The 13523-nt window shown below is 35.8% G+C and overlaps 1 protein-coding gene across 1 annotated transcript; it reads right to left on the reverse strand.

The window, feature by feature from the left end:
• Nucleotides 1–625: 625 nt before the first annotated feature.
• Nucleotides 626–1564, reverse strand: LOC131278351 (olfactory receptor 5K1-like). Its single transcript, XM_058296466.2, has one exon. The coding sequence runs from the start codon at nucleotides 1562–1564 to the stop codon at nucleotides 626–628; it is 939 nt and encodes a 312-aa protein (XP_058152449.2).
• Nucleotides 1565–13523: the final 11959 nt, after the last annotated feature.

Raw genomic sequence — 13523 nt, forward strand, 5'->3', positions numbered from 1 at the left:
TTTAAAAACAGCATCATTTCCAACTAGAGTGATACCTCTTTGTTTAAAGACATCCTATTTCAGAGAGTTTTAAAGGATAACAAAAACTTCAAATGTAAAGATGAACATGTTCTTATTTTGAGTTTACACAGTTGCATGAATCCATGTTCAAACATAAACTAGAGAACTGAAAAAAAAAGTTGAGAATCATATTAAAAAGCATAGTTTACATCTATGGATGGTGCACTTAAGAAAGGATTATTATTTGAGAATATAGAATTTTCCTGAATTTTTAACACTAGGAATTCCATATATTTACCAAAAATATTATATTTATATACCATCTTCTCTTTTTAGCATTTGTTGAACATTGTAACTATACTCTGACACGATTTGTGATCTCAAGGGAAATTATTTGCTCATACTGATGGTCTCTCTTAGTTTGGATTTTGAAATACATCTCAGTAGAAATCTTCCTCTGTGAATTTATATTTCCATCATACTTTATGTCACTTATACATCATTATATTTTATAGATATAATATTTCATATACAAAATTGCCTTTTACATTTTATCAATATCCCTGGATTTTGAAAAAAGTTTTCCTATTAAGAACAGTTTGTTTGCTAGTCATTGATATTTATTTCAGAATGTTCTGAGATTATTTTTCATAATTCTTTTCACAGCATTTATTACTTCCTTATTCCTCAGACTATAAATAAAAGGGTTTAACAAAGGAATTACTAGAGCATAAAAAATAGCAGCAGGTATATCTTCATCTTCTTCTTTAACTGAACTTGGTTGAACATACCCGAAAAAAAGTGAACCATAGAATATTGAGACAGAAAGAAAGTGAGATGCACAAGTTGATAAGGCTTTGCCTCGTCCCTGTTTGGATTTCATTCTGAAAACGGTGAAAAGGATGAAGAGATAAGAGATTAGCACAATGATAATCGTAAAGATTTCAATTGAACCTGCCCAGATGTTTAGCATCAGCTCATTGATATAGGGGTCAACACAAGAAAGTCTGAACAATGAAAATAAATCACAAAAAAAGTGACTGATTTTATGAGATCCACAGAAAGTTAATTTAAAGAGCAACCCTTCGTGAACCATGGAATGCAGGTTTCCAGCTATGTAGGCTCCTGTGATCATCTGAATGCAGAGCTTATTCGACATTCTGGTGTGGTATTGCAGTGGGCTGCATATTGCCACGTAACGGTCATAGGCCATTGCAGCCAAAAGAAAGCAATCTGCAGTTTCAGCAAGACAAAGAAAATAAAATTGTGCCATGCATTCATAGAGAGAAATCAATCTGTCTTCTGAAAAGAAGTTCTGTAACATCTTGGGGGTAATAGCACAGGAACAGCAGGAATCCATCAGAGCCAGGTTGCCCAGAAAGAAGTACATTGGTGTGTGAAGACAATGATCCATATAGATCAATGCCACCAGACCAAGATTCCCTAGCATGGTGACCAGATAGATGGTAAAGAATACTACAAAGAGAAGGTTCTTCAGTTCTTGTAGATCTGTAAATCCTGTGAGAATAAATTCAGTTGTAATGGAGAGGTTATCTCTACCCATCTCCACCATCTCTGTTGAGGTAGGCATTATGGAGAAATAAGATTCTACTTCAGATTCTGTCATTTTCCATTAGCATTTCTCTTTGTACAACAGTCACTGGAGCTTCCTTAATTGTCTTCTGTTGCCTTTGAAACACAGCCATGCATACTTCTAGGATGAATTCTTTCCTCTGAAGTTCATCCCTATGAGCCCAAGCTATGAGATCAGGATTCATACAAATATTTTGATAATTACAAAGAAAGTACTTACAGTAGTAAAAGTTTACTGTATAAATTTATTCAAGGATAGTATACAAATCTAGGATAATCATGTTTCATTCAGGACTTCCAAAGAATTTTTATGTCAGTATTGTACTGTCTATCTTTAAAATACATTAAGCACACTTTTCCTGCATATGAATTTTTCCCCTGAGCAAACATTTTTCTTAGACTATCCCACTGGAATGAATGTTTGAAAATGGTAGACAATAAAAATAATTCTGAATTTAATGTACATTTTGATACTCTACCTCATAAACAGAAAAGTAATTGAATTATTTTGTCTCATCCTATTCTTCACTGTTTTCAATTTAGAGAAAACCTAGAGAGATAAGTTGAAATCTAACAGTGAACACTGATAAATAAATTAAGAGAAATTAATATTCATGAATGTTAGTATGAAAAGCAAAAATAAATAGAATATTACTCTTACCTAGATTTCACAGATCAGGTTTTTGTTATAGCTCAATACTTGCCTTATGATAATATGATTTATAGAAATCAAAATATAAATCTTGTCCTCTAAAACATTTGGGATTAAAAAATGAACAGCTAGGAACCTACTAATAGGCCAGTGTTAATTATAGTGCTCCTTACTGTGCAAAATATGTTTTCTATAAAATCCTAAAGGGATTTACTTGCAATGTCATCATTCTATTTCTGTGGGGATATTTGGCCCCTAAAACATATATACAATGGGCATTGATTAAAATTGCTTTGTGAGGCACTGTGATTAAAGGAAATGACCTTTATTAAAGTCTGTTATGTTGTTAGTGCTAATCCTGATGTATGAGATATTCTTTTTTAACAAATCAATTTTATTGATACATACTAATAAAGCATAAATACACCCAAAGTGTACAATTATTGGTCTTCAGTATAATCACATAGTTGTGCATTCTTCACTATAATCAATTTAGAGCATTTTCTTTACTCCAGTAATAATAATGTTAACACTAAATAACAAATACCAAACAAACAAAACTCATCACCTCTCTTTCTGTATGTCTCTGCCACACATAGTTGCTATTCTATATTCTTCTCTCCAGTTTATTTATTTTTATTTTGTAAAAAGTCTTACATATGCAATATCACCTGTATTTGTATTTTACGTGAGGTTTCACTGTTCTACTGTTCTGTTGTACATTTTTTAGCTTTCCTACTAATAATATACATGTCCTTAGACTTTCCCTTTCAACCACAATTATACTCCTATAATAACTCTGCTAGTCACAAACACCATTTCCATTCATTTCCAAAAATTTACAAACAACCTTCTAATCAATTTTGTATAGATAGCTCCTCTGCTTTCCATTCTGTACCCTACTTCTATTTTCTGGTGACCTATATTCTAATCATTAATTTAATGAATTTACATAATATATTTATTTCATGATAGCATAATCATACTTTTTTTTGTCCTTTTGTGTCTGTCTTGCTTCACTCATCAAAATGTCCTCAAGGCTCATCAATGTTGTCATATGCTTCACTACTTCATTTCTTCTTACCTTTGCATAATATTCCATTGTGTATACTCACCATGATATTTCAAAATGTATGGGACACCACAAGGGCAGTGCTGAAAGGGAAATTTATAGTCCTCAATGCTTTACTAGAAAAGAAGAGAGAACTGAAAATGAAGATCAAACTGCATACCTGGAAGAAGTAGAAAAAGAACAGCAATCTAATCCCAAACTAAGTTGAAAGAAATAAGTATGGTCAGAGCAGAAATAAATGAAATTAGGAAAAAAAAAATCAGAAAGAATCAGCAGATCTCACTTTTACAACCCTCTTCACCATTCTGGTCATAACATTGGAAATGTGTGAAAAACACTCAGGCTGCTTTAACCACTTTCCTGCAGGAAAATTTTTCTCCTGTCTTTTCTGTTCACTGAGAGTTTTTTAGTCTCTTTATTTTTACTCAGATGACTAATCACTTCTCAACATACTTTACAGTTATTGTTTGGTACATCCATAATCCAACATCTTGGTCTCCATACAATCATTAAAATATAGACTATATGGGAAGGAACTTTATATATTGTGTTCATTCCTATATTATTAACACCTTAAATAGTACCTGGCACTTTGTGGTGCTCAATAAATACTTGCTGAATGAATTGAACAAAATGATGTCAAAAATTCTCCTCAAATATTCATAATGGTCCCTCATTGCTTTTCAACCAAGTTCATTATTCATATTTTGTGTTTCAGGTACTCCAAAATTTGTCTACTGTTTTTCTATTACTTGATTTCTCCCTCTCACAACAGAAAATAAGAGTGTCATAGATTATAAGAGTCACAGTAAAAAACAGTATGCTGGTTGACTTACAAATAGGAACTTACTGACTTAATACTCTTTTAAATATTAGAAATGAAATATTAAACTATCAGGACCTGGAAAGGCTTTCTCCCTGAATCTGTAGCATTCTTCTTTTGGCTTGACACAAATGTTTGGATTCCTTGGCTTCCTTCTTTTTGTCACCTGGTTGCCTTGCTCTGGCCATCTTAGCTAACTGGATTCTATATCTTCTGACTTCTCTGAGTGTATGTAAATTTCATCCATTTATAAGGAGTGTAGGAATATGGATTAAGGCATGCCCTCCTTCCCAATTCATTTTAGTCACACCTAAATAGGTTTTCAGACCACACAGGACAATTTGCAAATAAATTCACACTTTAACTCATGATATATCTTCAAAAGTCTTTTTCAAAATAGGATCACACTGAAAAGAATGTGGACTAAGACTAAGAACAATTTTTTTTTGATGGATACATGATTCAGATTCATGATTCCACCAAGAATTGAAAACTAGAATGGCTAAATTTTCAGGTAGGGGTATGCTTAAAGATATATAAGAGGGAGTGTGGCAGTGAATTTATCAACATGGCAATGTAAGAAATCTGGGAAAGTTTACCCTCAGAGACAATTAATAAAAGGATAAATCTTCCTTGCATGGAAACGTGGAGTACAAAAATTTTGAAGAAGGACTTCACAAATTCTAAATGGGAGAAAAAGCAAAAAATGAACACATCAGAAACAGGAGATTTACACCACAGAACTGCCAGTGTGGAGTCCTCTACCTCATTCAGTTCTGCATGTTTTAAGAGTCAAACAGAGGCTTCATGTCAGGAGTTCTTCCTGTCATGGATGTGAGTTAGACCCCACAAATATCCATGAACAGGGACTCGTGTGCAGAGCCACAGGGCTAAACACAAACAGCTAAGGAATGACACATAAAAAAGGTCCTCAGGTTAAAAATAGACCACTAACTATTGACAAGAGGTTCACACAGTAAATCCAGTTCCAGGTGACTGGACTACCTAAAACAGACATCTGTGAATTGATCCCATCTGACTCGCTCCTTGGTGAGATATCCAAATCAGGAAGAAATCAAAGGAAGAAAAGATTCACAGAAAGAAGGGGTGGGGAACTGAATTGCTATAAGACAGGACACATCCCAGAACTGAAAAGTGTAATGAAAAGGGAGCACTGAGTGAGATAGAAAATTAAACAAATCGTAGGAACTTGGGAAAAATTCTGCACAAAAACAAATAAAACATTTCAAGAGTCCTGGAGAAGGAACAGAGGAAAGGGAGATTTCTCCTGGAGGTGTGACAGTCAGGGACAGAAGAGCTGAGAAAATATGAACACAGTTTTCTTTGAAAGTCCAGAATAAGTTAAAAAAATCATCAATGAATAGACTTTACATGAAGCCAACCCACAATAAAACCCTAGGCAAGATGGAGAAACTGGCCTTCAGTGTTATATGTTATACCTCAAAATAATCAATACCCAGATAACAGCACAATATTACAAGACTTACCAAAACCCTGAAATACATGGGTCAGTCAATGGAACAGAAGGTGTTGTACCCCCATCCTGGTGAGGACTGATGTTCTCAAACAGAGGGAAGAGTGTTTCTCCAGAGCATGGGTGGCTCTCAATGGGGGAGGACAGACTATATGTCAAGTCCTCAGCATTGTTGCAAGTATCTATGACTCTTTTCCTTCAAGCAGTGATGTTTGGGTGTCACTGTGGTCCATGAGTTGAGGGGGAGAGAGAAATAGAATAGATGGAAGAGGGTGTAACTGGGGGGCACTGGAATTGTCCTGCATGATAGTGCAATGATGGATATAGGCCATGTTAAATTTCACCAACAAATTTTAAAAGTGTACAGTCTAAAATGTAAACCATAATGTAAACCATAATGTAACCATGGTTAGTAATTATGTTTCAATATTTGTACATCAGTTGTAGTAAATGTAACATCCATACGTAAAAAGATCATTGCCGGAGAAGGGGGAAAAGGGGGAGGATTTTGGTTATATGGGAGTCCCCTATATTCTATATGGGACTTTACTGTGACCTAAACTTTTTGAAGACATAATTAAAAAAAAAGTAAAACCTTGAGGAAAAATGGAAGAGATTGCCTTCTCACTGTACATACAGGACCACACCTATTACAGTGATGAAAGACAAAATGTAAAAATAAATTTTTATGATATTTTTCATTTTTAATACCCCAATTTATTTTTTACTTTATTTTAGTTTTTCTAAATTAATACATATTTTATTTCTAATCTTTAAACCTACCATTACTATTTCATTTTCCTATTAATTGAATTGCTTCAGTTTTTAAGAAGATTTGGATCACAGAGGGGTTCAACTATGGCAGGGGAGGAGCATTGGTGTGTTGTGTCACTGATGGGAGATGCATGGGTGGGAGGGAGTTCTCCAGGGCATGCATATAGGCTACATAGATATGTTTAGATGTCCATTGGTTATTGACATGGAGGGTAGAGTTTCATACAAAAACTGAAGGAGTGCTGAGTTCCCATCCTGGGGAGCTCTGTTGCATTCCCTAATGGAACAGCAACAATCTCCCAAGTGGAAGGGAAAAGACCAGTGAAGGATGGTCCAGTAATGGACTCTTGATACTGATTTACTATGCTTCTGAGCCTGCATGCTTGAAATTTCAACTTGGCCTAGAGCTACAGGGTGCCTAAGAGTTACCTCTTGAGAGCCTCCATGTTGCTCAAATATGACCATTCTCTAAGCCAAACTCAGCATATAAAGGCATTACCTTTCCCCACCCCAGTGTGGGACAGGACTCCCAGCTATGACCTTTCCTAGTGCTGAGGGATTACTACCAAGCATCGGCTGGTGATGCAACTGGAAAAAGACCTTGAATAAAAGGGGGGAAATAGTAAAGACAAATGAGTTTATATGGCTAAGAGACTTCGAAATCAGTCAGGAAGTCATCGGTGGGGGTCACACTTATGCACATCCCAGGAGTATCTCATAGACAGTCAAAGTATATACAACCCAGGTAGTGGTGTTCCTGAGGGCTATGGAAACACCAAGGTCCTACAGTCATGGAAGATGGCTCTGGAGTTCAATGCCTTGTCAGTGGGCAATATTTTGGAATTGGTGCCCCTGAGTGTGATGGAGTTCGACTCAGATGTGACCTCCCTACACATGCCTCTTCTGTCACTTTTACTGAAGCTGCGGTTGGTGCTGGGGTTGGTGTATGCTCAGGAGACTTGAATCTCTGGACTGTCCATGTGCCAGCTGGGTTCTGAGCCTCAGCAGTGTTAAACACCTACTCTCTGGTTCATTGGACTTACTGAGGTCAGCTGACAGGGAGGTGGGAATGGTCAACCACCACACCAAGGAACTGAGAGAGTCTTCATCTGCAAGCAGGAGAATTCCATCTATTAGCCATGTGGGATCTAAGCCCCTCTCAATTTAGAGGTGGAATGGGTACTGCTATTCCTGGGTACTCAGGATGGAAAAATATAATATGGATTGGAGTGGAATTGCTGGTATTCTAGTATAGAATTATTGTGACTCCAGCAATGTAAGAAACTGTATCATTGATGTGAAGACAATGGCCAAGAGAGTTGCTGAAGGCAAGGAGAGGGAAAAAAATGTATGATATGGGGGCATTTTTGGGACTTGGAGTTGTCCTGAATATTATTGCAGGGACAGATGCAGGACATTGTATATCCTGTCATAACCCACCAGATGGACTGGGGAAGAGTGTGAACTACAATTTAAACTATGGTCCATGAGGTGTGGCTGTGCTCTAGGGCGCATTCACCAAATGCAACAAGTGTCCCTTACTGATGAAAGGGGATGTTGATGTGGGAGGAATGGGAATGGGAATGGGGAGTGGGGTATATGGGAACCTCTTATATTTTTTAATGTAACATTCTGTGTGATCTATTTATCTTTAAAAAATACAATAAAAATCTCTAAATGGTAAAAAAATAATACTAAAGAGTTAAAAGGAAAAGACAATACAGAGTGGCTTGGATCCATGAGAATAAGTGAAGAACTTCCTGAAAAACAACTAAATATGTAAATGCAAAATACAATAGTATTGTATCCTCAATATATAACTCTACTCTTTAATTCCTGTAAGAGTTAGAATACAATTTAATAAGAAAAAGTAATATTTCCAGATAATGGGCACACAACATCTGATGACTTAATGTGCAACAGAAACAACAGAATGGAGAAATACATCATCATCCGCTTGTTAGTTGTACTGGGCAAGTCTAGTGAACAGGAGAGTAGGTATTGTAACTCTATTGAGATTCAGGGCTCAGATTTAAGTCACTGGGATATATATTTAAGGAGTATAGTGCTAATTATAGATTCAAATAAAAGGTACAGATGAGCCATGTGTAGGGAAATTATTGTGTCTAAATCTGTTACATGGGGGCATATATTCCAAAGTAAATCCCCCTGACAGGGTGCCATACTCCTCAGATTATCTGCAATGCCTGTAGTGTCTGGATGTTTCTATCACGTAGAGAATCATGATGATCGACTATGCCCATCCCCCAAAGCAGAGAGTATCCACAACTGCAAGAAGGACTGTTCCATCCATCTGACTCATGGGATCTATGCCCCTCTCAATCAGAAACAGAGTGGACATTACTTTCCCCAAGTCCTCAAGATTGAGAAATGAACAAACATAAGTGCGGATTGCAGCTATGAACTAAAGTTGACTTATTATTATTCTAGCAACTTGCATCAGTGTTATAAAGGCAGTGACCATTTCAGGTCCTGAGAGGAGGTAGAGGGAAGAAAATCATAACATGGGGAATTTTCAGAATGATGGAATTGTCCTAAGGGACTTTGCAATGAAACCGTGAGGCAAATATGCACTTTTCAAAACTTATAAAATTGTGCAGTGAAAAGTGTAAACTCCAATGTACACTCAAGAACATAGTAGCGATGCTTCAATATGTGTTTATCAGTTGTAATAAATGTGTCATACTAATGAGAGATGTTGTTAATGGAGGAAAGTGGGGAAATGGAAGGAGGTGAGGTACATGGAAATCTATATTTTTGATGTAATGTAACATTCATGTAATCTAAATCAGCTTTAAAAATAAAACCATGAAAAAAGAAGATAGAGGAATATGTGAGCAGATAAAGTGTATACTATTTGAGTTAAGTTTAACTTTTTATATTAATAGACTGTAGATAAGGTTATGGAATGCAACATGGGTAACCACAAAGCAAGGGTTTTAAAAATATTCAGAAATATATATAAGACAGGGAATAGTCAGATACATCACAAAGTATCAACTTTACAGGAAGGATTTCAACAAAGGAAAATAGAGTAAAAATATATATGATATATAAAAACCAAAAGACCAAATAGTTAAAGCAATCACTGTCTTTACAATAATAATATTGAGTAGAAATGGATTAAACTTCTGTAATCAAAAGATGCAGATAGACTGAATTAATAAAAAAAAAGTATGATCGATTATATGCTGTTTACGATAGACTCACCTTAGTTCCAAAGACACAAATAGGTTGAAAGTGAAATGATGGGAAAAGGTACTTCAAGTCAATAGTAACCAAAAGAGAGTTTGGGTAACAGTATTATGTATTAAAAAAATACAATTTAAGTCAAAATTATTAGAGAGGACATAGAAAGGCATTATATATTAATACAAGGGTCAATCCACCAAGAGGAAATAATGATCATAAATATTTTTGCACCCACCATGGTGCCCAAAGATACATGAGGCAAACATTGGCAAAATGGAAGGGAGGAATAGACACCTCTACAATTATATTTGGAGACTTCAGTAATCCACTCTGACGAATAGATAGAACATCTAGATAGAAGATCAGTAAGAAACAGAAGACTGAATAATATGATAAACAACTAGACCTAAGAATAGAATAATGAATAGAAATGGTTAAAGCATATCATGGTGTTTATAACTAGAAGTGCTATTATATGGTATGAGAATGGTTGACAAGGAAAAAGTCATGTATATTACTAGAAAGAAAGCTAAAAACTGTAACATGGGACTTACAGTAAAACCTCATGTAAAACATGAATATGGGTAATATTGCATATATGACTGTTCTTACAAAATATAAATACAAATATAGCACAGAGAAGGAAAAATAATAACAGCTATGTACATCAGGCAAGCATAGAGAAATTGGGAGGTGATGAGATTTGTTTGTTTTTTGTTTATGATTATTTTTGGAAAATGAATATGCTCTGGGAGTGATTAGGGTAATGAATGCACAAACGTGATTATACCAAATACCATTGATTATACTCTTTGGATGCATTTATGCCTTATTAATATGTATCAATGAAATTGAAAAAAAGTGAAATGATGGAAAAATATATTCCATAAAAAAGTAACCAAAATAAATGCTGGAGAAAAAATACTAAGTCCAGGCCAAAAGGTATTTTGTGCAAATATAATAATAACCAAAACAGAGCTGGAGTAGACCAAAATAGATTTTAAGTGCAAAACTGTTATAAGAGATGAAGATGATCATTATATATTAATTAAAAGGACAATGCACCAAGAAAAAATAACCATACTAAATATTTATGCACCTAAACTGAAAGCCCCAAGATAAGTGAGACACACACTGGCAAAGTTGAAGGAAGAAATAGATGTCTCTACAATAATATTTGGAGACTTTGATATGTGACTCTCATTATTGGGTAGAACGTATGGATAGAGGATAAATAAATAGAGAGCTTGAATAATATGATAAATGAACTAGACCTAACAGATAACTTTAGGGCATTGTACCACAAAACATCAGGATATATATTCTTTACAAGTGCTCCTTCTCCAAGATAGACTATATGTTAGGTCTCAAGACAAGTCTCAATAAAATTAAAAAGAATGAAATTACACGAAACACTTTCTTTGATCATAATGGAATGAAATTGGAAATCAATAATGGACAGAAAAAGGGAAAATTCATAAATATACAAAGATTAAGCAACACACTCTTAAATAATAAGTGGGTAAACCATTTAAAAAATGGGAAAAAGATTTGAACACATGCTTCTCCAAAGAAGAAATACAAATGGCTAAAAAGCACATGAAAAAATACTCAAAATCACTAGCTATTAGGGAAATATAAATCAAAACTACAATGAGATACCATCTTACTCCCATAAGACTGGCAGCTATCAAAAAACCAGAAGACTACATGTGCTGCAGAGGATGTGGAGGAATAGGTACACTCATCCACTGCTGGTGGGAATGCAGAAGGATCCAGCCATTCTGGAAGACAGTTTGATGGTTTCTCAAAAATTTAGCTATAGATTTGCCATATGACCTAGCAGTTCCACTGCTGGGTATATACCCAGAAGAACTGAAGATAAGGGCACAAACCAATATATGCACACAAATGTTCATAGCAGCATTATTCACTATTGCCAAAAGTTAGAATTAACCCAAATGCCCATCAAGAGATGAGTGGATAAATAAAATGTGGAATATACATACAATGGAATACTACTCAGCTATAAGAAGGAATGCAGTACAAGCACATGTGATAACATGGATGAATCTTAAGGACCTTATGTTAAGTGAAGCATGCCAGACATTGGAGGACAAATACTACATGACCTTTCTGATATGAAACCAGCAAACCAAGCTGTCTCAGAGAGCTAGAGATTGGAAGATAGGCTTAAAGGAATTTGGGGGGAGGGGGAGGAATGTTGCAAGCTGATGCCTACATGGGTGAAGTCTATGATAAGCTGGAGGTAAGTTTTTGCATAGGGAAAGGAGAAGATGGGGGCATAGGGATACCTTTGGGTGGGGCTTTGTGGACTTGATGGGGGCTAGGGTTGAAAGGATGGGTCAGATGGCCCAAGGAATTGGGGGGAAGGCTGGGGAAATCAGTTGAATATGGGAGAATATCAGGTTTGAAGCTATAATGTTGAGAAAACTCTTTAGGAAACATAATAAGGAAGGATTATGTGTTTAAGGTGCTTAAGGGGGCATCTGGTACAGGGGCAGGCTTCTAGGGAGTGTGTGTGTGCTCATTTTTGTCATAGTGTGTTATATCCTGGGGAGAACTGATGTTCCCAAATGAGGGAATTGTGTCTCTCCAGAGAATCGGTGGTTACCAATTAGTTAGGGCAGTCTATTAAGTCAAGCCCTCAGCATTGTTACAGTATCTGTAAATCTAGTCCCTCAAGTAATGAAGATTGCTGGTCATTGTGGGCCTGAGGGGAGGGGAAGAATGGTACAGAATAGATGGAAGCAGGACAACTGGGGGGCAATGGAAGTGCTCCACAAGATCATGCAATGATGGATATAGGACATGTTAAATTACACCAAAAGTATATAAAAGTCCATAAGCTAAAATGTAAACCATAATGTAAAACATAAGGAAGCTAAAAATTTAGAAATTTGTACAGTCTAAAATATAAACCACAATGTAAACCAAAATGGAACCATATTTGCTAGCTGTGTTTCAAAATCTGTACATCAGCTCCAGCAAATATAACATGAACATGTAAAAAGATCATTGCTGGGGAAAAGGGAAAAGGGTTTGATGTTGGATGTATGGAAGTCCCCTATATTGTGTATGTGAATTACTGTGATCTAAAACTTTTTTGAAGATGAAAGTAAAAATTAGAAAAGAAAAAAAGAAAGGATGTAGACAGTGAGGAAGAAATGAAAGAAAGTGCCTTGCCACCGTACATACAGGGCAACCTTTTACAGTGATAAAAGGCAAAATGTTTAAAACAAAGTTTTATAATATTTTTCATTTTATTAATACTCCAATTTCTTTTTACTTTATTTTAGTATTTCTAAATTGTTATGTATTCTATTTCTAAACTTTAAACCCATCACTGTATTTCAATGTCCTTTTAATTGAATTTGGCAATATATTAGGCTTCATTTTTGAAGAAGTTTTGGACCACAGAGAGGTTCAAGTATGGCAGGGAGAAACACTGGTGTGGGATGTTATTGGGGGGAGGGCACATGAGTGTGGAGGAGTTCTCCAGGACATGTATATAGGGGACATAAAAATGTTCTGATGTATATTGGGTATTTTTGTAGTAGTTACAGTTACAAACGTCAACTGAGGGAGTGGTGAGTTCCTATCCAGGGGAGCTCTGTCACATTCCCCAGTGGAACAACAATAATCCTCCAAGTGCAAGGGCAGACCAACAAGGAAGGATGGTCCAATAATGAGCCCTTGATACTGATAATTGTGCTTATGAGCCTGTGTGCCTGAAATATGAAGTAGGCTTAGAGCTGCAGGGTGCCTAAGAGTTACCTCCTGAGAGCCTCCATGTTGCTTAAATTTGGCAACTCTCTAAGCCAAACTTAGCATGTAAATGCATTACTTTCCCCCCAGCATGGGACATTACTCTTGGGGA

This window comes from Dasypus novemcinctus, chromosome 4 (genome assembly GCF_030445035.2).
Source record: "Dasypus novemcinctus isolate mDasNov1 chromosome 4, mDasNov1.1.hap2, whole genome shotgun sequence".
NCBI classification, from domain to species: Eukaryota; Metazoa; Chordata; class Mammalia; order Cingulata; family Dasypodidae; genus Dasypus; species Dasypus novemcinctus.

What these genes read in the sequence shown, in the direction of transcription:
- LOC131278351 (XM_058296466.2), bottom strand. Translation starts at nt 1,564, where the DNA reads ATGGGTAGAGATAACCTCTCCATTACAACTGAATTTATTCTCACAGGA.